The following is a 22,614-nucleotide window of genomic DNA, read 5'->3' as shown; positions in this document are numbered from 1 at the left end:
AAATCGTATTTTTTATTAATAAATTATAATTTTATACAAAACGACTGTACCTACTACCTAATATTGTGTGGAAGTTGATACATGAATTTATTACTGAATTATACTAAATTGGTTAAATGATTTATCGATTTCGATGGATGATGACTTTCTATATATATATTAGAAAGAATGCTACTTCATATCCTGATCCGGTTATAAGGATTGGAATGTTTAATAAGTGGGAATCCACTTGAAAAATATCGACCTAAGGATGATTCCCTACTAAGCAAGGACACAATATTTTCTATCCAGCAATGTCAGAAAAAACTAGCAGTAATTTTTCGGCCAATGCATTCAATTAATTCAATTATTTTACAGTGTTAGAACATATAGACTGCGAGAGGTTGGCGAAAACAGTAAACAAGCGCTGTGTGATCCTCACAAACTTTATGCTAAGTAATTTAGTGGAAGCGACGGCGCAGCTACTGTCTAATACCACACTGTTGACGAGCCTACTTTTAGAGGGACTGCCGTTAAGGATACCTTATTTAAACCCTTTATGTGAGGTAAGGAAACTTTATTATTCAGAAATTATTCTCTTGTACATTCCGCAACAGAATTATTTGATTTCTGCTAGATTTTAGTGTAGTGGCAACAACAAAATGCAATCAATTAGAATAACGGTTAGGAACATGAGATTTTTAACGAGTAAAATAGTCTCCGTCGTTTCATGTTTAAATCTGATTGGACTTTGGTGATTGTATGTTTCAAATAAACTACAAAAATAATGGATAGATATCAATAAAAGTTTGAGTTGGGCTCACAATCAATGTAGGCTCTGTATTCCATCTTCAAGTTTTATTTATACTTAGTATTTACGTCACAGCAAGCTAGCAACAGAAATACATCATTCGGTCATCATTACGTTTTACCATTGATCAATCAAATCGATTTGCGACATCGAAACTGTACCTACATGTCAACAAACAAACTCTTCCCAGATTTTCTTATTTTCCAGGCCCTATTAGCAAATAATTCTCTACAACACATACACTTGCCTCGCTGTCTGATCGGCGACGCTGGTTGCCTTGCCATCTGCAAGTCGATTAGATGTCTACCGAATATCCTCACGCTAGACCTATCTGGCTGTGAGCTAACCCCGCTCGGGGCTGGATATATAGCAGAATTGGTCAAGGTAAGAATAATTCTTTATGAAACCTGAGTTAGTAATACTAGTATTAGTTGACATTACATAGTGGGAACAACCACTTGGTTACAGAGCTGCGACAGAAGCTGTCTCATTTTCAGATCTGTATTTTTTATTCTCTCAAAGCGACCTTAGCAGTACCTATGCACCAATTTAGTTTTCAGCTTTCGCTTGAGCTTCAAATATCGTTATAAATGATTGATTTGTTCCAGTACCAGAAAATCCACAGGTATAGTGAAAACTGGACGCACACGCTCCGCTACAGGCTACCGGAACTAGACGCGATGGCGGGCTTGCGGCGGATCACCGTGTGCGCCAACCCGCAGCTTGGAGACATCGGTGTCGGCAAGCTGCTCGATGTGCTCTCCGATGATTTGTGGATCAAAGGTGAGGGAGACATAGATTTATAGCCCTATAGCCAGATGGGAAAATAGTAGGCTAGAGTCGCGCAGAACACACGCGAGCGATCCCTTGGTTCTGGCTCAGCCAGATTAAGGGATTCGAGGTATTCTTAGCTGGTGAGAGTCTAACATATCCCCAGGCCGTCATTAGCGATTTATCCCAAAAAAAAAGTTGGGGAGCTGAAGTTCAAACCCGGTGGCGTGCAATGGGAGAGGCCTATGCCCAAGTCGTACATTAGAACATTGAATCACTTACAGATGGAGAAAACTGGAAATGTTTTACCCTAGCCGTGAATTTTTTTAGGTATTAATAATAACAAAATTCCGTACGACATGTTCAGTCTATACTCTACATTCATATTGTTTGTACCAGTATTTCTAAAAGCATATAGGTATTTGTTTATTTTTGCCGCTTTAGGTGCCTAGAGCGGCAAAAATAAACAAATACCTATATCCATTGCTTTCCGTGGATCGACACATAAAAACCCACGCGCATAAAATCTTAAAATAATTCATAACCTTTTTTCAGCGCTGGACATCCAAAACTGTGGTATAACAGAAAATACGGCATTAGCCGTTCAGCAAATGATGACGTCAAACACAACACTTGTAGTTTTAGACATGAGGAACAATCCCGACGTGACCACCGAGACTTTATCAAAAGTTCGATCCACGCTCCGGGATAACGAGAGAGGGATGGAAGGGAAGGTGCGTTACATAATTCTATTTTTTTTACGAAAGGCAAAAACAAACATTATTACTGTGACTGCACGGAAAGCGTACTGGTAAAGATAAAGATCACCACGCTAAATCCACTTTGTGAACGAGCTTGACTTCGAGCTCTCACAAGCATTTTTGTGTTCCACGAGTTCTAAGTCTGGATGTCTGTGCATGTGACTTGAATATTAAAACCCCTCTCGACACAAGGCATCAATTCCATTGTGCGGCTGTTATACTTTTTTTTAATAACCACTTTTAAGTATGAACGCTTTCAAGTATCTACAGTTACAGCTCCCGGAAAAAAAAACTTTGTCCTTCTGAAGTATTTAAGAAGAAGGTGACCCTGCTTACCGAAATTTGATAATTTTTCATGTACGGTGCGGGGAAAAGTCATATACTAAAACAATAATTCAACGAAGTAGTAGACGACTGTAGTAGGGATTAATATAATTAGTATTTTAATAATTAATCTTTTCCCGTTCCAGTTTTCATGGCTTGCCAGCGTCAGTGGGTCTTCGAGTGAGAAACTGATTAAATCAGTTACATCCAAGTTAGTTTCTTAGTGTCTATACATTATTTTAGCTTTAAAGTATACGGCCTCTTTTATTGTTGTACTATTTTCGCAGAAACGGAGTAATAAAAGACCGTGCAGTATCTAACGTAAGAAGTACACCCACGAAGTACGTAACTAAGGCGAGTGTTGTGAAGAAAGATAAGTAAGTACTCTAGTAAATATGCAAAATGTTTAAACAAACTATCGACTTTAAAATAAAACTGATAGGTAAAAAGAGGTTTCTTAACTATCGGTCTGAGAATACTCACCGTCAGTTGAATGTCTATCGCGATCGTAGTATAAAACCGTGCTAAATGGAGAATGCGGTGTCTAAGCAGACGAAGTAAGAATGGACACTTCCCGTAAAATTCTAGTCTGAACATGATTTCTTCTTTTGGCCGTTTCTGGCCTACTCAGGGCAAAGATCTCTCTACAGACCCTGATCTATGTTTTGTGCTTTCTGTTCTATTTTTTGTTAAAGGAGTTAAGCTTAATCCTACCATGTCCGCCTGGCCTGACACAATGTCTTTTCCATTACCATTACCATCCATTAGTCTCAGAAACCAGCGGTAACTAATATTTTACCTTCAGGGATTACGCGGAAGTGCTAGAAGAACAGCTACAAGAGGAGATATCCCACAGACAACAGCTCGAAGAGTTGAATCTACAGTTAGTGGACCAAATGAAACAGTTAAAACAGCAGCAGATACGACTGTGGGCCAACTGTGCAGCATCTTCAGGTGACCAATAGATTCTCCGCCATATTGTAGTATTATAAATAGCCAATAGACTCAATTAAAAGAAAAAGGGTTAGAAGAGGAGAAAATGCTTGAAGTATGAAATTTGAATGTACAACTGGTGAATGGAGTCGATCATGTTTTTACCCCTTCGTCGTCCTAGCCTTTTCTCAACTATGTTGGGGTAATGGGGTTCAGCTTCCAGTCTACCCGGATGAAGCTAAGTAACAGTGTTTTACAATAGGTGACTGCCTATCTGACCTCCTTAACAAGTAACCTGGGACCGATACCCCTTAGTTAGACTGATTGTCAGACTTTTTAGTTTCTGACTACACCTGACGACTGTCAAAGATGTATGAATAACAGCCGGGACCCACTTGCCCACTATTTGACAGGCCTTCCGAAACACGGAGGAACTCGTTATGACAAAGATGGTCAGCCAACTACGTGCCGACCGTATCAGTTAGTAGTAGTTTTACCTGTGATCGATCAACTTTTGCAGTTATACATAGGTAAGCCAGGAGTTCCTCATTCTTTTTTCCATTTTCCAGGTTCAGAACACTCATTCGAAGCGAGTTCGAGATCGGGCGATCTTTCAAGCAGTTCAGGCTCATCAAGTTCTGTACCTATCGACCAGACCACGCTCTCATACATACAACAGGCCTTCAAAGATATATACGCTTTCATTAAGAATAACCAGTGCTACGGGTATGTTAATGAAAGGTTTGTTTCTTTGAATCTAAAAGTGCGATATTTTTTTGTATTTCTCCGGAAACAGCTTTATAACAGTAATTTGCGTTCTGAGACTAATGGTCCGCCATTATATAGTAGAAATAGTAGAGTAGTGGAATAAAACTACTTTTAGTTAACTACTTTTTTTTCCCGACGTTTCGACACCTTTGCAGGTATCATGGTCACGGGCGTCGGGAACTAAAATCTAAAATTAAACCGCGATAAAATCCGTAAAAGTAGTTTTATTTCAATAGTGGAAGTTGATAACTAGATAGAGTAAAAAGACAATCTGTAAAATTTTTGTTTGCACATTGTTTCAAATTTTGCATGGTACCATGTACCTTACTGTAACCAATCATCGAGTTAATAATGAACTATAAAGCTGGATTGTGCGTCCACAATAGCAAAATTTCTGCCCAAAAATACGCGCTGGTCAAAAGTAATTAACTTATTCAAAACATATTACTTTTCGTGTTCAGACAATGTCTTCATGCAGCGTCTAAGGAAAAACTACCAGAGCAGCAGCCGATCGAAGAAGTTCCGGAATCAGAAGAATCACAATACGGTGGAGAGCTGCGTGTCAATATTATACCGAAGAGGGCGCAGAGCTCGCACCAAAAGATCGCGGGCAACATGAAGGTCAACAAGACCACCAAGTCCGCGCATATGCTAAGTGATATTCAGAGGAGGGATGCTGTTGAAATGGTAAAAAAATAAACAAAATACAAGCCTTGTGATTTCCATGAAAATTAAGCACACAGTGATTTATAAAATTTCCGTTTTGCTTGCAGAAACCAGAAATGATTGAAAGACAAATCGGTGACACGAGAAACCAGCACTGTGACGACTCAAGTACTTTGGAAGATATGATCTCGGTGCAAACAAAGCCTAAAAAAGTAAGTGCTTGGAGTTTTGTCCCCTCTCTAATTACCTGTACAAACAAAAACGACAAGATATCTGCACATGCAGTAGCTGTATTACGAGTATTACGACCACTAGAGGACACTATTGTGTCCAACAAAAGGTTGATAAGCATTTTCTTTCCCAGAATAATGTATACGAGCAGTCGAGCCCCTGCAGCAGCGTGGTGAGCGACTCGGACACGCTGGTGTGCTCGCCGCAGATGACGCAGCGCGCCGGGCCCGCGCCCGCCATCAACCCCAGGGAGGCTCTCTATTCGTCCTCCGACGAAGACAGCTCGTGACTCGCGTTTTTTACGTATTTATTTATGAACAACATGTTTTATGTACGATTAAACAAATTGCTTGTTTTTTATAGACTTTATTTTATATTTGGGTAAAAGCTTTTGCAACAACTGTAGGTACAGCTGTGCTGTTTGGGTGAATCCAAAAGACTCGTTTTTTAAGGTGGGAATAACTGGTACCTAGCACAAAATGGTGGTTAACATCAACATATGGCTGAATTGGGAGTTTTGCATAAAACCAAATTTAGCACAAATTAAGCAAAATTCGCCCAAATATAGAAATCACAAATTTGGAAAAAAATACCTATTTTTGGACAGTAGTACATTTCAACAACTGAAAAACATCTTTTAAATAATCTTTTTATTACACTAACATTATGATACACTAATCTACATAAACTAACCTATTCACTTCTTAGCATCAGCAAGCTCTACATTCTTCTGTTGTAATTTTGCGATCATCATCTTCTCTTTGGCCTCCTTCCTGGCAAGTTTCTCCAGTTTCTTCTGTTCCTTCTCTCTCTTGGCTAACATCTCTTGGAACCTCTCATCACGAGGATCCAGTTTGAAACCAAAGTGTCTTCTTACTTCTTCTACTAGTCTTTCTTTCTTTTCCTGGAATTGTATAAAACAGATAAGTATATAAAAGTTTAGACAGAACAGTGTATCTAACACACACTAATGCTAATGCATTATTAACCCAATAGAGAGTATGTGATAAACAGAAGGACTATGACCCTTTGACAAGAGGAACAATAAGTATGAAAAGTTATTGATTATTGTGCAGTTATACAAAGACTCATAGATTAATTTGTCAAGCAGATTATGATAAACTTTTCCCAAGCAATGTATGAACTGTCTTCTTGTCTCTGTGAATTTGTCTTAATAATGGAATGATATATCTTCAGCCAAGAGCATGAACCAGCATTCATCATTATTTTGCTTCATACAAACAATATCTTACCTTAGCAGCAGAAACTTCAGCCGTTTTCTTGGCCAGTTTATCATTTAGTTCTTTCTTCCATTGCTCCAGCTTAGCAAACTTGGCAGCTACATCTCTGTCTCTCTTTTCAATCTTCTCTCTTTCTTCTTTCCTCTGCCGTGCTGCTGACTCCATCATCTGCTGTATTGTGTATGGGTATGCTACAGCTTCGTACTCTATCTTCTCTTGGATATCCTGCCTTGATGGGAAGCATATGCCTGGAGAATAAAGAAATACACTTTTTTAGGGTGTTTTCCATCTGACAAGGATTGGTAATCAGTAGCTGTTGGATAACAAAGAGAGAACTATATTCTTTTTAGTAACCAAAATAGATCTTAGCTAGATATTGACAAATTATATACGTACTTGGGTTCACGCCACTTGCACTACCGTATTTTCCATACATCTTTCTGTTATACTTAACAGTCAGATGCGCTAGACTCTTGGGTTCTTCGTAAGGTTTTCGTCCATTTACCAAGTTATAATGAGCCGGTGTCAGTCTAGAAATATTCCTCTTCTGATTTATCTCAGCCTCTCTAGCCTGAGATTCCTCATCATCTATGAACACTTGGTCATTTTCCACGATTTCAGTTGACGTAGTGGCGAAACGGAATAATGAACCTATGAGGTTTGGACGGAAATACTGTTTTCGAAGACACAAATTCATTTTAATTTAATATTTTTGTAATGGAGCACTTAGAAACTTTTTAGGTTATGTTTTGCTTTTGAGAGGTACAATGACGTTTTGTTTGACAGCTGACGTAAATTTGGCATAGGCAAAGAAAATCTATATCGGAACTTAATGTAGCCAGTTTTGAAAAACGTGAATCACCAATTAAAAACAAATAAACAATCCAATTTGAATCTTAAATCCATCACGTAAGTGTGAAATTGTAATGTAACCATTAGTATGAATTGTCATCGTGTCAATGTATTTCCACTTCATTCGCTGTGGGCTTTATCTTGTCTTTGCTTTGTTAATTAAGTTGAAGTTCTTGCATAGGTCTCGGGTTGTATTTTTCGTGTAAAATTATTGTCTAAATATGGATGATTTCGGTGATAATTTCGTTCAACCCGAGGTAGACCCTGCAGCCGAGTTCTTAGCTCGCGAACAGAACCAGCTTGCAGGACTTGAAGATGAGTTGGAAACCAGTGCTCCGCCCCCCATAATATCCTCCTCAAACGGCTTGGACGATTTTGTTGGTAAGCTCTTACTCAATACCCTACAAATTATAATTTTTGGTATGACCGTCGATCGAAAATAATAAATCAATACTCGGAAATCATAGTGTAGTGAGTTCTTTCAGTTCATTGTCTCGAAATCTTTCACTGCCTAGATAAACATCACAAAATATTTGCTGTAAAAACTCAAAAGTAATCGTTTTAAGTTGTTAACTTTACTGTCGATATTTCATTCTAAAGATGTTATGGAAACTCAAGTATGTATGTAAAGTAAAAGTACCTTCTTGAAAATAATCTTAATCTGTTTACAGAGGTACCAAGTGCATCAGCTTTCGATTCAAACGGGCTTCTAGACGACGAGCCGATCCAGACGTCAGTATTCAAACAGGAGAGGGAGGAACCTGAGAAGATCAAGGCATGGCGCGAAGAACAGAAACAGAGGTTGGAAGAAAAAGGTACAGAACCTTCACATATTATATCTTCATGTTGTTATGTACTTCATAATATTACATCACCAATAAAACTTGTTATGCTGTCATTGTAGGCGTTTTTCCTCTGCTGTGGCTTCTCTAAAGCTTGTTATATCAATATCAATTGTTCTCTCATTAAACAGAAATTGTTTATTTAGGTGGTTCCCTAATGATACAAAGTTAACATGAGCTACTACCTACTCATCTTCTTTAATCTATAATGTTACTATCAAAACTGCATACTAAAATTATTACATTAAACAATATCTAAACTCAGTCCTAGTAGAACTTCTGCAAGCAATTTCATTTCACTAACATACACTTTACTTTCTCATTATGTAATATTCCGAATTGGGAAGTCAATTAAAAATGTTGATTTTTACTATTTAGTATCTACTTAACACAATGAACACGATTACTTTTCAGATGCTGAGGAAGAACAGAAGAAAGAAGAGATGCTTAAAATAGCCAAAAAGGAGCTTGAAGATTGGTACAAAACACATGAAGAGCAAATAGCCAAGACTAAGGCAGCTAACAGGTATGTCTCTTTATCACCATATTGTAATTTTACACTCTACAGGACAAAACTTCTAAGAGTATATTAGGGAGAAATTGTACTACTACTTGTGATGAAAAATGTTTCAATCTTTATTTGTCCATGTCTTGATAAGTTAATTTCATTTTTGCTTATGCATGAAATCAGGCAGGTTGTTACTCCAAAAGAAGAAGCATTTTGGAAGACAGATATTAAGGGAAGGGTTAGACCGCAAAAGACATATATTTATTTATTAGTTTCTTTTCATGTGTGCATACTGCATGGAGTTTGCTATTTGTAGTAAAAAAAACAACTAAAAAACGTATAAAAGCTATGCTCTATTTGCTTAGGTGCTTGAAAAAGGTAGTCAATCTCGGAGTCTCTTTTCATCTAAAACTAAATTAAATATGAGTCAAAACTCAGACCAATATAAAAACAACAATAAAGATTACCAATTAGAACAAAGCACTAACATTATTATATCAAATGTTTTCTTATTTATTATAAAAAAAAAACAACAACATTGTTTATTTTTTTTAAGTACCTAAACCACTCTTTAGTGTATCTAAATTATAACGGCGAAAGCATGTCCAAATGGACACATTAAGTCCATGGTCAATGATCTAATTCTATTAAAAAAAACAGCATGACTACGAACAATTAGGTACTATAGTCATTCATAATATTGCATGGCAGCTGATAATACAATTCTTAATGGTAGATTTAAAAATGTACATGTTATTCTGTTATTTTGTAACATAACATAGGAAATACAAACACAAATTGTTATTGAAACAAAACAAAAAAAACTTTATTTGAATGTTTATTGTAATAAATAGGAATAATATCATTTGTACATTTGTCACAAAAATGCACTAAGTAGGTCCTTGATATCTTGAAGTTCACTGAATCCTAATGTCAATTAAAAGTTATCTTAAACAACTATAAATTAATTAATAAAATATAATCTCCTTGGATATTAAATGTTAAATTAATAAAATATATAACTGCATGGCCAAGTTAAGACTAATAAGAATGTTTTCTTTTCAATGCTGTCAGGGAGTCAGCTAAGTGAGTATATCTAAAATATAAGTTTAAATAACTAACTTGGTCTTTGGGTTGTGGTACCAGGTAAAATGTTCAATAATTATAATGTATTGTAAAATGTTCAGTCATTTGTTTGTCTAGATAGGTACTTCATATTGTCTATGATAGGTGTTGGGACTAAGAGAGGGATGATGTAATAACCCCCTGTTCTATTTTAAACTCTTATATTGTTACAATAAATTCTGTACATTTGTGTTCCTTCACCAGTCAACCACTGTAATACATTTACATGGCAGTTAGTTACACATTTTCATAGAACACCATGGGATAAATTAATTACATCTGTGTAAAATGTTCTCACAGTTTATGAAATAAAACACATTGTTATTAACCTCCATTACAGAGTAAGGCACTGTATTCTTAATGCTAATAGAGTTTTCTCTGTATAGAAATGCCGAAAAAGCTTTAGCGCGCGGTTCGGAGAGCACTGTTGAGGATGGTAACGAGTGGGCTCGCGTGTCTGAGCTCTGCGACTTCGGGCCTAGACGCGGCCGCGATGTGGCGCGTCTACGCTCCATCGTACTGCAGTTGAAACAGTCTGGAGTGCGACCTAAGCACCCACCTCGCACCACTAAAGTGTAAGTTCGAAAAACCATAATTCAATTTGAAAGTTCGAAAATTTAATTGATGTTCAAATGATTATTTTTGTTCACAGAGCTTGAATACTTAAAGAAGATGTTCAGTGTTACTAAACTACAAAAAGTTGTACCTAATCATCAGTCTCGGTATATGAAAATCACATTTAATTATAATTTAGGAAAAATATATTAATATAAAGTTGTTCCACTGCTGTTTAATAATACTGGAATGTAATAACAATCATAGTTGAAATCTTATATAATATTCATATAGATATAATAAATAAATCATAATGGCAAACTATTGTTAGGACTAGTTGTGCCGTAACATTTTTTGTTCATAATGTTAATAATTATCATTCCAAAATATAAAACTGTTTAATTCTTTGGTAATATTTTGATCTTATATCTTAATTTACCTACCCCATCCACACCACACATACAAACACTCATAACCCTTGTCTATCCCCTCTTACATAATGTATGATTGATAAAATGAGGCTATTTGAAACCTAGTCATAAAAAACTTGAGTGAGTAAAATGGAATAATTCTTGTTTTCAAATAACCACATTTCCCCACACATACTATAACTTTAAATCTTTTGCAATATCAATATGTTTTCTTTTATATATTTTTTCAGTCAATTTCAATAACAAATACATTAAACTTATGACTAATAGAAATGGCCACACACCACAAGTGAGGTAGTTACGTAATTGTAAACCTAAAGGCTTATCTTTATTCATGGATATCTTATTGTAAACTATTTCTGTCCGCCTTGTAATATCCATCCAACTGTACATTTTCCTTATCATGCTGTTGCATACATAGGGACATAATATATTACCATGTTCTATGTCTTTCATAGCTTTTTCTATTCCCTGTACTAGACAAGTAACATTTGGTTCTGTTAAATAAATCATTTTCTCAGGTAACACTTCAGGGATCCCACCAACTCTGGTTGAGACAACTTTTAACCCACAAGAGGCTGCTTCAACTATAGCCATGCAATAAGCTTCAGTTAATGATGTGTTTAGGAATATATCTCCTTTAACTAAAACATTTCTGACTTCTGAGTGCTTAAGACTGCCCAAAAGAGTGACACAATGTTGAAATCCTTTTTGCTCTCTCACTTCTTGTAAGAGCCACATCTTGGGCCCATCTCCTCCAATTATAAACCTGAGTTGTGGATATCTAGGACACATATCTGCTATAACAGCAGCCATTAGGTCAACACCTTTTCTGTACACTAAACGAGACACAATAACTATTGTTATAACATTGGGATCTCTTTTGCTAGGATCTGGAGTAAAATTGTAGGCATCAACAGCATTAGGAATAACAGACACTTTGTGTGCCTTCACTTTCGCTCTTAGTACAGTATTCTCTTTTCCAGTGTGTGATACACAAATACAGTGGTCACACTCACATAAACACATTTGTAGATATTTGTTTGTTAATACAGCAGATGTGTCAGCAAATCCAAATAGACTGTGATCTGTAAAGACAGTTTTTAAGCCCATCAATTTACCTATTATTGAAACTTCATGGCATAAGACACTGAATGCTGAATGACCATGGACTATTTCGACACATTCTCGGATCAGTATGTATCTTATCAAAGAAATGTTGCATATCATGGTAGGCAGAACACACTGGGCATAAAATACGCGAATTGGTAAGTAGTATACTTTGAGTCCCGACGTTAAATATCTAATTCCTTTTCGTTGACCGTATGAATGAGTAATTATAACTACTTTGTGCCCGCGTTTAATTAAACATTGTGACAAATTATAGATATGCTCTTCCACTCCTCCCGTATTTGGGTAAAAGAAATCTGAAGCCATACAGATTACGTGCCTTCTGTTCTTTTTACGATTATCCTGGAAGAGAGAAAGAGGTTAGTCATCACAATAATATCCATTATTACTGTAATAAAACAAGAAACAAATATAACAAGAAAAAAATACCTTTTTTTGAGCACCCATCGTGTAATAACCAATGAAAGTAATTTATAAATCACAAGTTTTGTGTTTTAGAGTATTCTGTATTGATATCGTAGATTGATAGTGATTTTTGTTTTGAAATCTGACACTTCACAGAAGACATTGCTTTTCATAGAAGCAGTGTTGCTACTACAAATACCTAATGTGTAAACAAATGCGAACAAAAATAGAAACACCACTGCCAAAAAAATTAACTGCAAATCCTAAGTAACTTAACGTAACAAGTGATCCAAACGCACATACATATATTATTTCCGAGATCATTGACTACCCAAGAGACTCATTTTAAGAGGAATAAAAGGCGTTAATTAATGTAGGTACTCTTTATCATTACCAGCCTGAAATGTTCTACAGCTGGGAAAAGGCTTCCCTAACTTATATTTAAAATAATTTATAAAATTCATCTTTCATAACTCTTCTTCCAATTTAGAGAATTAATACATTGCTTTATTTTGATGATCCTGATTCATAGACCACGCACTAACAAACGGAAATCCTGATTCAGATTTCAGTGTGATATCTCCTTTATTGCCAACGTCAATGTCAGCTGGATAACCTGTAATTTATAGGTTAGGTTTATGTTTATTGTAAACGGGGCTTATTATTTACTGAATATAATAAGGTGGTTTTAAAAGATGAACGATGAAAGTAAATCACTTCGAAAAAGAAAGCGATTTGCTGCTCGTTTAAAAAGTTCTAAAGGCATTGTATGCACGGAAACACCTGGCAAGGTATGTTTACTATTATAATGTAAAATTATTGTGATATCTTGAATAAAAGTAATCAAAAGTATTTTTTTATAGTATCTCGTACTCTGTAATGCTGGGCAGGCTACAGGCTTAGAAAAGGATTATATATTTGGCCTAATACAGGAGAAAAAATTGAATATACCTTTGCCTAAGTTCATTACAGAAAAAGGAGAGTCTCACTCTTTTCTAGTGTTTCCGACATGTGATGACTGTAAAATATTTTATGATACTTATAATGGTAAAGCAAAAGCTGATGAGAATGGTACACCATTGTATATGAACTTTGTTGAAACAGGTAATGAATTTTGACAAGCTAATTTCTTTTTAAAATCCTGATTCCTGACACTATATTTATATGTGATTCTTTCAGTACCAAATACTGAAGTAATATGCCAGCATGAGAACCCTAAAGGTTTACATTTGCTGAATAATTTTATAACCACAGAAGATGAAAAAATATTTTTAAAACTTTTTGATTGGAATCCAGAATCAAATAACTTGAAAAACCGTCTAGTGAGACACTATGGTTATGAGTTCAGATATGGGAGTAATGATGTTGATTTAAATAATCCGTTAATAGACAAAATACCTAATGAGTGTGATATTTTATGGAAAAGGCTAAGTGAGCTGGGGTATGATGTTGGAGTGCCTGACCAGCTGACTGTGAATAAATATCAACCAGGACAAGGTGGGATATCCTATTATTAATGATATAAAAAAAACTTGTGACACATAAGAATCTTACACTAAGAAAGATTCCAAATATTATTTCTGTAAAATAAGAACACTTTTTTTGTCACACAAGGCCACTTGCATGCAATTTTAGTTTTTTTTTTACTATACTAGCTTGTAGAGAGCTTCTCACAGTGGATAAAATACAGTGAATTGTTCCTTAGCTAATCCACTTTTCCTAATTATATAAGTTCTTCATTGGTCACTTACACTGGTGTTGTGAACTAAGAATAAAAAATATATATATATTTTTCAGGAATTCCCTCTCATGTAGACAAACACAGCCCTTTTGAAGACACAATACTGTCTCTATCACTGGGCTCTGATGTAGTCATGGATTGGAAGCATCACAGTGGGAAATACATTCCAGTTTTAATTCCATCTAGATCACTACTTGTTATGCAAGATGAGGCAAGGTAATCTCATAAGAAAATTGTATATTTTGTTTAAATTTTTAAAATGTTTTTCTGTATCTCAAGATCAAGTTGTTTTAGTTGCTTAAGTTTATGAGGTAATAACAGACCTTTTGTGATAAAGACCTAATGTTGTTAGTATTTTACCTTTCTTCTATTGTAATATTAGGGTTAAAAAAATACCCAAATTGTTTATCCACTTTTTACCCGACTGTAAAGAGGTCAATGGTCATGTCAATTGGACGAATTTCTTACCTCACATTTTGTATTTTAATCTAACCTAATAATCACTCGAATCAGTCTAATAAAAGTTACTACTTTCTCCAGATACGATTGGCAACACGGTATACAGCCACGAACTTGGGACCCAGTGATAGAAAATCGTTCGGAAAACGGCAAAAATATCAAAGTGATCACTAGCGATACTAAACAGCGCCAAACACGAATATCGCTAACATTTCGTTGGACTAGAAGTGGCCCTTGCCAATGTAAATACAAGACGCTATGTGATAGTGTGGAGAAGGTGTCACCAGATAATCTAGAAGATAAACTTGCTTCCAATTTAGAGGAATTACATGTTCATCAGGTTAGTACTATTCAAAGTTTGCTGAAAAATGAACTTTATTGCTTGTGCATAAGGACCTTTGTCAGTGATAAGTTCTAATTGGGAGTTGCAATAGTAGTTTACATCATATTAAATTCAATCTGTCCCAGTTACGGTAAGAAAAAAACAAAATCAGGCTCAAGTAACCCCATTTTATGGAATTATTAATTTATTAATTCATTACTTAATAACTTGATTATTTAAAAATATATTAAAATAGCTCAAGTTTATGATAGCTTTTTAATTTCGTAGGTGTACGAACAAATTGCAGGTCACTTCAGTACAACTCGACATAAGCCTTGGCCCAAGGTGGTTCAGTTCATGGAGGGAGTCGTTTCAGGCAGTGTGGTGCTCGACCTAGGCTGCGGGAACGGGAAGAATATATTGAGACGAAATGATATTGTGCAGGTTAGTTTTAATATGACCGCACGCCGCACGGATAGTCGAGTTGTTGCCGCCATCACGCCAAACCCACTTGCGCGACGTGTCGCGGCTTCGAACCCCGCGAATGCTTGTAATGAGTCTCTGCGTCTTTGTGCCTTTAAATTGTATGTTTGTGAAACCCCCCGCAACACAAGGATTTAATGGCTTAATGCGGGAGTCTTTTTTTAAATTGCAAGCATAATAAGTATTTCGTTAAATTCTTTTGACAATTGTATACAAGAGCGACGCATATTGAGATGTCACGCTAGAGATAAATGGATATTTTAAAACGTTACTTTACTATCTCCAATGTTTTTCCAGACAACTAGTGGCAATCAGATAGCTCGGTTGTTCCTCCTCCAGTAATGAGGGAAGATTTCAATATTATAGAATTGTTATTTCATGATTGGATTCAACACCATTTTCGAGTATTCTGGAAACCGGTACCAAGTTATATTTTAAATGCGTTGCTAAACCGGTATCTTCTAATCAACAATTATCTGAAAACTGTGTAAGTCAAAGTCTACCAATGCAAAAAGTATAGGTAAATGGGAATTTATGGATATTCCTTAAGGCAAATCTATCTTGTTTCAGATTGCAGGAGAGCGTAGTTCAGGTCTACTGGCAGAATGTAAAGAGCACATACGAGGCATCAGCGGCGCCGACTGCGTGCGACTGGACCTGCTCAACACGACGCTGAGAGAAGAGACAGCTGATGTTGTTATATGTATTGCTGTTATACACCATTTTAGTAGTCCGGTATGTTCTTTTATGTATATATACTTATAATGAAATATACTTACATTACAAAGTTTCATTAGTGGCGAAATTATGAAACCGAACTTCTGCACCTGGCACCAGAGGGGTACAATCGAGTAGGCTCGACTAAGTTTTAGACACGTATAAAAAAAAAAAGCGATTGAAGACTGAATTAATCATGGTAACAACCAACTTTTTTTTTATCTTTAAATATCCCCTTACCGTGCAAGGACCCAAACAGCTTATTTTATTTAAATGTAAATGATTATTTTTTTGTACAGGCAAGGAGGTTGCAGTCTATAGCAACTATATACCGCTTACTTCGCAAGGGCGGACGCGCACTCATCACAGTCTGGGCGAAAGATCAAACAAAATCAAATTACCTCCTAAAAAGTAAGCAAGACCAGTTAAATGAGACCGAACCCGAAACACAAGTGACAGTGGGCGGTGTTAACCTCCCAGTTCACGAGAACAGAACGCAATTCAAACACCAAGACCTACTAGTGCCTTGGAAACTTAGAAAAGTAAATGAAAACAAGTTATCAAGTCAGCCAGATAACACGTTACTAAGGTACTACCACGTTTTTGAAGAAAATGAACTAGACGAACTATGTAAAGAAGCCAATTTCACAATCGAAGACAGTTTCTACGAAGAGGGTAACTGGTGTGTTGTATGTAAGAAAAAATAAATTTACTGAGGTAACACTTTGTACTTTCTTTTTGTTTTTAATTTAAAAAAGGTCTCCGTCTACAAAATTAAGAAAAAACGACTAATATAAAAACACTATAAAACAATGGCTGTAACAACAAGAATGTAATGTCCTGCGCATATGAAACTAGAGCGATTGTGTTCATAAAAAAAATGATTACGATATGTAGGTATGAAAATAATGATAACCGAAAATTATAATAATTTTTATGTTTTAGCATTCTCATCTATTAAATGATACAAACATTTTCACCCTTTTGACTTTAAGTCCAATCGCTACAAGGTCACGTTACGCTTTAATTCGTAACAACACATGTCAGATTTTGACAACTCCTGAATTAACGCGCTTATTGAATCAATTCGCAATCGGTGCACAATGCGTTAATTACAAAATGCAGTTCAAATCGAAAGGTTGTAACTGCGACCTAACGCGGTCATCGTCTGAGCTTCATTGCTTTAGCATATGCGCAAAACATCACTCTCAGGCTTTCATTAACGCTAACTGCAACAATGGTATAACAGATATAGTAGAGAGGTCTGCCAGTACGGCATCGACGTTTTGCAACGTATTCACTTGGAATATATTCTCCTTTCTGAAGCTCAGTATTGACAGTGCTAATAATGGTAGGATTTCTAAACAATCGTAGCCGAGTATGGCATCCCAGAGAAGTAATAGCTGATCTGGCGGAAGATGTCCACTGAACGCTCGCATCAACCATTTGAACACGACTCTGATTCTAGAAAAGGAGAGAATTATTAACATTTAAATTGGTATATTTTCGATTAAATATTTTAAGTTTTTTATACTTACGGATTGATATTGATATTCCTAAAGTGTATCCATAATAAAGGTTCGTTCGCTTCTAACAGCCTCTCGTATAAAAGGCACAATGAGACTATACCCTGAAAATATTGAAACATTATTGAAGCGGAACTGTGTTCAAAACTTAATTTAATAAGCTCTACATAGATCTTTATAGATCAGCAGCCCTATTACTTCCTCTAAAGTCAGACTGTCGTATTTGTAGTTTGGCGAAAAGTTACTCTACGCGGTGATGTGTGTCCTCTCCCTTCCATAATTGCGATAATTACTTAGATTTTAAGCGGTTTCCATAGACAGAGTTAAAGAAAAAAAATGTGCTCAATTTATTATGTACCTGTGGATGAGTTGATATATAGTGCAACCGATGCCAGTATCTTATGTAGAATGCTCGAAATGTGTAGTATAGTTGTACCGGGTCGTCGTACAGGTAACAAAATGGTGTCGCTGAAAAACAATTTCCAATTTTTAAAATACCTTTCGATTTGTAGTATCAATCTCATCTCTTGATCTCTTCCCTATTGGATCATAGCCCTCGCATCCAAATTAAACAAAGATAAAGATTGTTTGTCAGACATTTAGAATTGCGTTGGTCAGAAAATTCCTATTCGTTCTTGTCTTCGGTTTATTTTCTAAAGCCATCAAGAAGTGCCTATAAATATTTTCAACACGTTCTGCCAGTCATGCGAACATTCAAACTTGAAATGTTTAGTCTATTATGCTGTATATCACCACTTAGTTACCGACGGTAGCATGGCGTACTGCAAGGCATCCAAGTTTGGCTCACGAAAGGCTAGAGATTCTAGGAATTCCATAGATTTGTTAGAAACATCCAAGTTGCACCATACGCGCAACGGTTATCGGAAGAATAGGTATATGGCTCTCCATTGGATGCGCAAACGATCAAGAGGTTTCGTACAAGAACATTTTTTATAACATTTTCTTACCATACATAGTGAATCCGTGAAAGGGTATGATCCCACTAGGCGGGAACACGGTGACGCTCTCGGCTGATGTCTGCTTCCCTTTGATAGTGACGGTGGGAGGGTTACCGATACTGCCTTTCAGATGCTGCATTATTTCGATGTCCCGCGAAAAACATAGCATTACCTGTTGGCCCAAATCAATAAAAAAAGTTCAAGCGATGCAAAACTAAGTAGATACGAAACTGTCACAATACTTTATTTTGGATCTGGGAGTCATTTGTCTAGCTTTTCCAGTCACCCTTTTTACCGTAATTTGAGACTCGTGAATTTGTACCTACCTACTGCTTGCAAAAATATTTGTCAAAAAACTTAAGTAATGAACTAACCTGGTACAATAAATCTTCGAATACAAAATACTGGTCATCGTTAGAAGCGGTTAGCTGAACGTCTTTGAATATAAGCTTATCGATCATTAAATCGACTTCCAAAACATTCTTCTTTAGTTGAGCAAAATACGTGGAATGCTGAAATGAGCAGGAGTGTTATGATTTCCGCAATAATTAAATAAAATTTCTATTTGGGTAAATAAATGGTTGTTATAACGTGTGTAACGTGGTAAGTCGTGACGCGCGGGAAGCTAATGGTAACGCCTTACTTTCACTCCCGCGTCGACACGTTACGATTTACAAAATGGTCCTAGTGCGTCCAAAAACAAGCCAAAATACAGAAGTATGTATCTGGCTTAACTGTAGCATTACCTGGGGCTTGACATCGGATCCTAAGACTTGCGACCACAGTTTAGCACGAAGGCACTGTGGACTTCCTTTCTTCAGATACTCCTGTACGACGGGTGCGTAGCCCAGGGCTGCCACTCTCTCGCCGAGACTGATGCGCTCGGCTTCGAGTGTAGTGAACCCTGGCACCGTACTCGGCATATTCGGATTTACACCTAGTAGAGGTTCCCCATTTGACCATTCCGGGAAAACTTTTCGCTGAAATTATGTAATAGACATTGAAACATGCTCTTGCAGATTTTTCTTTAGTATAACTGTCATAAAACAGCATTACTTACTAACTGGTCGAGTGTCTTAACTTGGAGGGGTAAATGTGCAAACTCCCATTTTGGTTCGTCTCTGCGAATGATACGTGAATAGTATAAGTGTTTGTACAATTACCAAAGTGCTTTCGATTCATCTTGTGATTCTGTAATTACATTACTACTTACTCTCTCGTATAAGGAACATAGCCGGATAAAGTTAATAATACTTCCAAAAAGTCTTTCGGCGCATATACTGGTCTGTATTTTGAAAGGTCTGCAAGAGAAAGTGAACTTTACCAACCTGGATTATCTTCTTAATTCTATTCTATTAAATTAGGTATAAGGTTGAATGTTACCTAAACTATAAGTACTCAGTTCATTCCATTTTTCCGCTATCTCCTCCTGTTCGTTTTGAGGTCTTATTTTCGCTAATGATGTTTCGAGATCTGTGCACATTGAATTCAATGATTTATGGATTCGTTTTTCCCATTGTGCACTCGCTTTTACTAATGATGTTAGTGGGTCTAATTTCTGTAACATAATATAAAATTAATAAAATCAAATTCTATCAAAAAGCAAACTATGTACCTATTCGTAAAAAGGTTTTTTCCAGAATTTAAAAGCCAATACAGAAAACATAATACCGCATTAAATAAAAATAATAAAACCAACAGCTTATGCTTTCGTCCATTATTTCCAGAGCTAACAGCGTTTACTAAATACGGATAGAAAAAAAACTTACATTTTGTTTACTTTGTGTCCTAACCCAGTGAAATACTGTATTCCTTAGTTTAGTGTCTAGGCCCTTTTCTTTCATGGCTTGCTGTAATGTTTGTTTGAAATCTTCTTTCTTTACATTTGGAGACGATACTAATTTCTAAAAGCACACAAAAGTAAATTATTAAGTATCCCTTCAGTTGCAAGTTGCGTGTTATGCAAAGATTATTTTTATATCGTGTTGTAGGGAAAATAAAGATTAATAGGTATAGTTTTTCAATATTTCCATATACCTTGTCTTTAAAAAAAAATGAAATAATATGCTTTCTATTTTATCAATTACTAGTTGTATTTAATGGATAGATGTTTCTGTTTAGAAACCGGTTCTTTACTGATATGATTTTTTATACTGCCAATATTAAACGCATTTTATCCTAATATAATGTAATAGACAACTTAAAAGCTTCACTTGTCCTGAAATGTCTTCTTATAGTCCATAAAACACTACAAAGGATATATACTACAAATTATACAGCTGTTTAAAATACGTACCTGTACATCACTATAGAATGATTTGTATATTGAAAGATTTTTTATTTCTTCGGCTAGTTTTAACGCTGTGTGATGTATGGCTTCTTCTTTTATGCCTTCCATAATACCTAATCATGAATTATTTCTATTTTAATTTTGTAAAAATAAAATAACAGACGTAACTGTGTTTACTTTTTTTTATAAAATTCATAGTTCATGTGAAAGTGAAAAGATACTGTTGGCTTGGCAACTGACAAATAAATCATTGTGAATGTGAACGTTAAAAGAGTCTCGATTATATACCCTTATTTGTAGTAAAGAAAGAGTTTAATTAATTGTAAAGTTATCTCTATGAATTGATTGCACATTTTCCTCTGAGACATTACAAGAAAATCATTTAATATAAGCCGATACTTCTTTATTAAGTTTGCTATTTGTTTGCGTTGTTTCATTCAAATGTGTGTTTTATTCCCTTTTACTTTAGTAAAGAATGTTTAAGCAAATTATTACATTTAATACTTAAACATAAAATTAATATCAATTTATTGTAAGTGGATATGAAGTTAACATAAGTAAGTAGGTTTTTGAACTAGCTGTCAGACGTCATTATACGTCAGCTGAGTATTATTGATCTGTCAAATCTATTGCTATTGTTTGTTGTGATTATTTTTTTCTAACAAAGAGATTTGATGAAATGGGTAAAATATTTCTAGATCATGTTGGTGGAACCCGTTTATTTTCTTGTGCATCGTGTGATGTGAATCTAACAAACCGTTCTGAACTAATTAGTACTCGATTTACAGGAGCTACGGGTAAGTTGTAACACTTTGACCTATTATTGTATATCGTAATCCCTGTTGTTTTAGAAAGTGAGTAGGTGTTATTAATTTGACTTTACAGATTCAAAGTTTTCAAGATTAGAAACTCTTACCATACTCTATCACACAGACTCAGTTAGTGCGTCATTTAATACGACTAATTTAGTTACAGAATATTTTCGCCTTACAGACATCCATTTGCCCAATTAGCTCACCTCAGCAAAAAATATACATTATATAGAGTAGTCCTAGTGTTTTACCTTGACTAATAAACGAACATTATTTGTTTCTAGGTAGAGCATTCTTGTTCCATAAGGTGGTGAACCTAGTGTACTCGGAGGTACAGGACCGTGTGATGCTGACGGGCCGACACATGGTGCGCGATGTCTCCTGCAAGAACTGCGGCACGAAGCTGGGCTGGGTCTACGAGTTTGCTACGGAAGAAAATCAAAGGTAAATTGTTGTTTAGTAGTTAACACCCTTATAATGAAACTAAAGATATTTATTTCTGAAAAATAATTACTTGCTTTTAAAATTCCTCCATATAAGAGAATATTAATTAACTTTATCCTTATTATTTTTGCAGATACAAAGAAGGCAGGGTGATTTTGGAACGAGCCCTGGTCACCGAAAGTGATGGCATTGATGAAATCCAAGTTAACAATGATGACTAGACAATGTCTTGAATCTCAACTCTCTCTTGCAGTGCCCATGGCCAAATCTAACAGTTAGTGTATAACGGTTCTAGTTTTTTTTGCAGATGCTGTTGAAAGAATTTAATTCATGCAAAAAGAAAATATCTGAATCATAAATTCACTTTTATGTTCTTATTTTTGTATTAAAATTAAGTTTAACAATATAAATTAATACTTAATTAAAACCAGTAGTTTGTTTTTTTACATGCCTAGGGAATGTGATAGTAACAAATGGTTCTAACTATACTACACTAATAAATTTATCCCTATCTTAATTATGTGATC

The 22,614-nt window shown here is 35.7% G+C and overlaps 7 protein-coding genes across 9 annotated transcripts in view; 4 read left to right on the top strand and 3 right to left on the bottom strand.

The window, feature by feature from the left end:
* LOC113508562 overlaps nucleotides 1–5,600 on the top strand; it is a 29,841-nt gene extending 24,241 nt beyond the window's left edge. The window contains 11 exon segments of the mRNA XM_026891676.1: nucleotides 358–545; nucleotides 998–1,174; nucleotides 1,399–1,573; nucleotides 2,117–2,295; nucleotides 2,793–2,857; nucleotides 2,934–3,023; nucleotides 3,452–3,600; nucleotides 4,149–4,305; nucleotides 4,809–5,034; nucleotides 5,121–5,225; nucleotides 5,378–5,600. Of these exon segments, the coding sequence (XP_026747477.1) occupies nucleotides 358–545; nucleotides 998–1,174; nucleotides 1,399–1,573; nucleotides 2,117–2,295; nucleotides 2,793–2,857; nucleotides 2,934–3,023; nucleotides 3,452–3,600; nucleotides 4,149–4,305; nucleotides 4,809–5,034; nucleotides 5,121–5,225; nucleotides 5,378–5,533 (1,667 nt within the window). The 3' untranslated portion in view covers nucleotides 5,534–5,600.
* Nucleotides 5,601–5,879: 279 nt separating this feature from the next.
* On the bottom strand, nucleotides 5,880–7,253 carry LOC113508558 (growth arrest and DNA damage-inducible proteins-interacting protein 1). The gene is made up of 3 exons (XM_026891672.1): nucleotides 6,882–7,253; nucleotides 6,498–6,733; nucleotides 5,880–6,148 (listed from the first exon to the last, which is right to left on the bottom strand). Exons 1-3 carry the CDS (start codon nucleotides 7,180–7,182, stop codon nucleotides 5,942–5,944), a joined length of 744 nt encoding a protein of 247 aa, XP_026747473.1. The 5' UTR covers nucleotides 7,183–7,253; the 3' UTR covers nucleotides 5,880–5,941.
* Nucleotides 7,254–7,461: 208 nt separating this feature from the next.
* Nucleotides 7,462–10,761, top strand: LOC113508559 (clathrin light chain). 2 transcript variants are annotated; one of them, XM_026891673.1, is made up of 6 exons: nucleotides 7,462–7,718; nucleotides 8,009–8,152; nucleotides 8,594–8,705; nucleotides 9,762–9,773; nucleotides 10,199–10,387; nucleotides 10,465–10,761. In XM_026891673.1, exons 1-6 carry the CDS (start codon nucleotides 7,559–7,561, stop codon nucleotides 10,469–10,471), a joined length of 624 nt encoding a protein of 207 aa, XP_026747474.1. In that variant the 5' UTR covers nucleotides 7,462–7,558; the 3' UTR covers nucleotides 10,472–10,761. The 2 variants fall into 2 exon arrangements, with proteins under 2 accessions (XP_026747474.1, XP_026747475.1); XM_026891674.1 differs by lacking the exon at nucleotides 9,762–9,773 and having other exon boundaries at nucleotides 10,465–10,756.
* Nucleotides 10,762–10,821: 60 nt separating this feature from the next.
* Nucleotides 10,822–12,519, bottom strand: LOC113508556 (phosphatidylinositol N-acetylglucosaminyltransferase subunit A). Its single transcript, XM_026891670.1, has 2 exons — nucleotides 12,359–12,519; nucleotides 10,822–12,271 (listed from the first exon to the last, which is right to left on the bottom strand). The coding sequence occupies exons 1-2, from the start codon at nucleotides 12,374–12,376 to the stop codon at nucleotides 10,973–10,975; spliced, it is 1,317 nt and encodes a 438-aa protein (XP_026747471.1). The 5' UTR covers nucleotides 12,377–12,519; the 3' UTR covers nucleotides 10,822–10,972.
* A 2-nt stretch (nucleotides 12,520–12,521) lies between these two features.
* LOC113508553 (alkylated DNA repair protein alkB homolog 8) lies at nucleotides 12,522–16,791 on the top strand. The gene is made up of 8 exons (XM_026891667.1): nucleotides 12,522–13,125; nucleotides 13,198–13,438; nucleotides 13,514–13,831; nucleotides 14,132–14,291; nucleotides 14,616–14,874; nucleotides 15,145–15,300; nucleotides 15,910–16,074; nucleotides 16,356–16,791. Exons 1-8 carry the CDS (start codon nucleotides 13,030–13,032, stop codon nucleotides 16,761–16,763), a joined length of 1,803 nt encoding a protein of 600 aa, XP_026747468.1. The 5' UTR covers nucleotides 12,522–13,029; the 3' UTR covers nucleotides 16,764–16,791.
* Nucleotides 16,792–16,798: 7 nt separating this feature from the next.
* LOC113508554 (TBC1 domain family member 19) lies at nucleotides 16,799–21,991 on the bottom strand. 2 transcript variants are annotated; one of them, XM_026891669.1, is made up of 11 exons: nucleotides 21,895–21,991; nucleotides 20,311–20,445; nucleotides 19,925–20,099; nucleotides 19,755–19,842; nucleotides 19,602–19,662; nucleotides 19,288–19,521; nucleotides 18,916–19,053; nucleotides 18,551–18,713; nucleotides 17,941–18,050; nucleotides 17,595–17,686; nucleotides 16,799–17,520 (listed from the first exon to the last, which is right to left on the bottom strand). In XM_026891669.1, the coding sequence occupies exons 1-11, from the start codon at nucleotides 21,934–21,936 to the stop codon at nucleotides 17,265–17,267; spliced, it is 1,494 nt and encodes a 497-aa protein (XP_026747470.1). In that variant the 5' UTR covers nucleotides 21,937–21,991; the 3' UTR covers nucleotides 16,799–17,264. The 2 variants fall into 2 exon arrangements, with proteins under 2 accessions (XP_026747470.1, XP_026747469.1); XM_026891668.1 differs by lacking the exon at nucleotides 21,895–21,991 and adding an exon at nucleotides 20,838–21,077.
* LOC113508560 (protein yippee-like 5) lies at nucleotides 21,427–22,517 on the top strand. The gene is made up of 3 exons (XM_026891675.1): nucleotides 21,427–21,628; nucleotides 21,928–22,087; nucleotides 22,221–22,517. The coding sequence occupies exons 1-3, from the start codon at nucleotides 21,511–21,513 to the stop codon at nucleotides 22,306–22,308; spliced, it is 366 nt and encodes a 121-aa protein (XP_026747476.1). The 5' UTR covers nucleotides 21,427–21,510; the 3' UTR covers nucleotides 22,309–22,517.
* The last annotated feature ends 97 nt before the right edge of the window (nucleotides 22,518–22,614 follow it).

This window comes from Trichoplusia ni, chromosome 2 (genome assembly GCF_003590095.1).
Source record: "Trichoplusia ni isolate ovarian cell line Hi5 chromosome 2, tn1, whole genome shotgun sequence".
NCBI lineage: Eukaryota > Metazoa > Arthropoda > Insecta > Lepidoptera > Noctuidae > Trichoplusia > Trichoplusia ni.
Note: the sequence above shows the minus strand (reverse complement) of the source record. Positions and strands in the feature narration are given on the sequence as shown.

Coding starts and splice junctions, on each gene's coding strand:
- LOC113508560 (XM_026891675.1), top strand. CDS start 21,511: ATGGGTAAAATATTTCTAGATCATGTTGGTGGAACCCGTTTATTTTCT. Junction 21,629..21,927: donor TCGATTTACAGGAGCTACGG/GTAAGTTGTAAC, acceptor ATTTGTTTCTAG/GTAGAGCATTCTTGTTCCAT. Junction 22,088..22,220: donor GCTACGGAAGAAAATCAAAG/GTAAATTGTTGT, acceptor TTATTTTTGCAG/ATACAAAGAAGGCAGGGTGA.
- LOC113508559 (XM_026891673.1), top strand. CDS start 7,559: ATGGATGATTTCGGTGATAATTTCGTTCAACCCGAGGTAGACCCTGCA. Junction 7,719..8,008: donor CGGCTTGGACGATTTTGTTG/GTAAGCTCTTAC, acceptor ATCTGTTTACAG/AGGTACCAAGTGCATCAGCT. Junction 8,153..8,593: donor ACAGAGGTTGGAAGAAAAAG/GTACAGAACCTT, acceptor ATTACTTTTCAG/ATGCTGAGGAAGAACAGAAG.
- LOC113508558 (XM_026891672.1), bottom strand. CDS start 7,182: ATGAATTTGTGTCTTCGAAAACAGTATTTCCGTCCAAACCTCATAGGT. Junction 6,734..6,881: donor TGCAAGTGGCGTGAACCCAA/GTACGTATATAA, acceptor TTTATTCTCCAG/GCATATGCTTCCCATCAAGG. Junction 6,149..6,497: donor CTGAAGTTTCTGCTGCTAAG/GTAAGATATTGT, acceptor ATACAATTCCAG/GAAAAGAAAGAAAGACTAGT.
- LOC113508554 (XM_026891668.1), bottom strand. CDS start 20,939: ATGGAAGGCATAAAAGAAGAAGCCATACATCACACAGCGTTAAAACTA. Junction 19,522..19,601: donor TTAAGACACTCGACCAGTTA/GTAAGTAATGCT, acceptor ACATAATTTCAG/CGAAAAGTTTTCCCGGAATG. Junction 19,054..19,287: donor GATCCGATGTCAAGCCCCAG/GTAATGCTACAG, acceptor TGCTCATTTCAG/CATTCCACGTATTTTGCTCA.
- LOC113508553 (XM_026891667.1), top strand. CDS start 13,030: ATGAACGATGAAAGTAAATCACTTCGAAAAAGAAAGCGATTTGCTGCT. Junction 13,126..13,197: donor GCACGGAAACACCTGGCAAG/GTATGTTTACTA, acceptor ATTTTTTTATAG/TATCTCGTACTCTGTAATGC. Junction 14,875..15,144: donor AGGAATTACATGTTCATCAG/GTTAGTACTATT, acceptor TTAATTTCGTAG/GTGTACGAACAAATTGCAGG.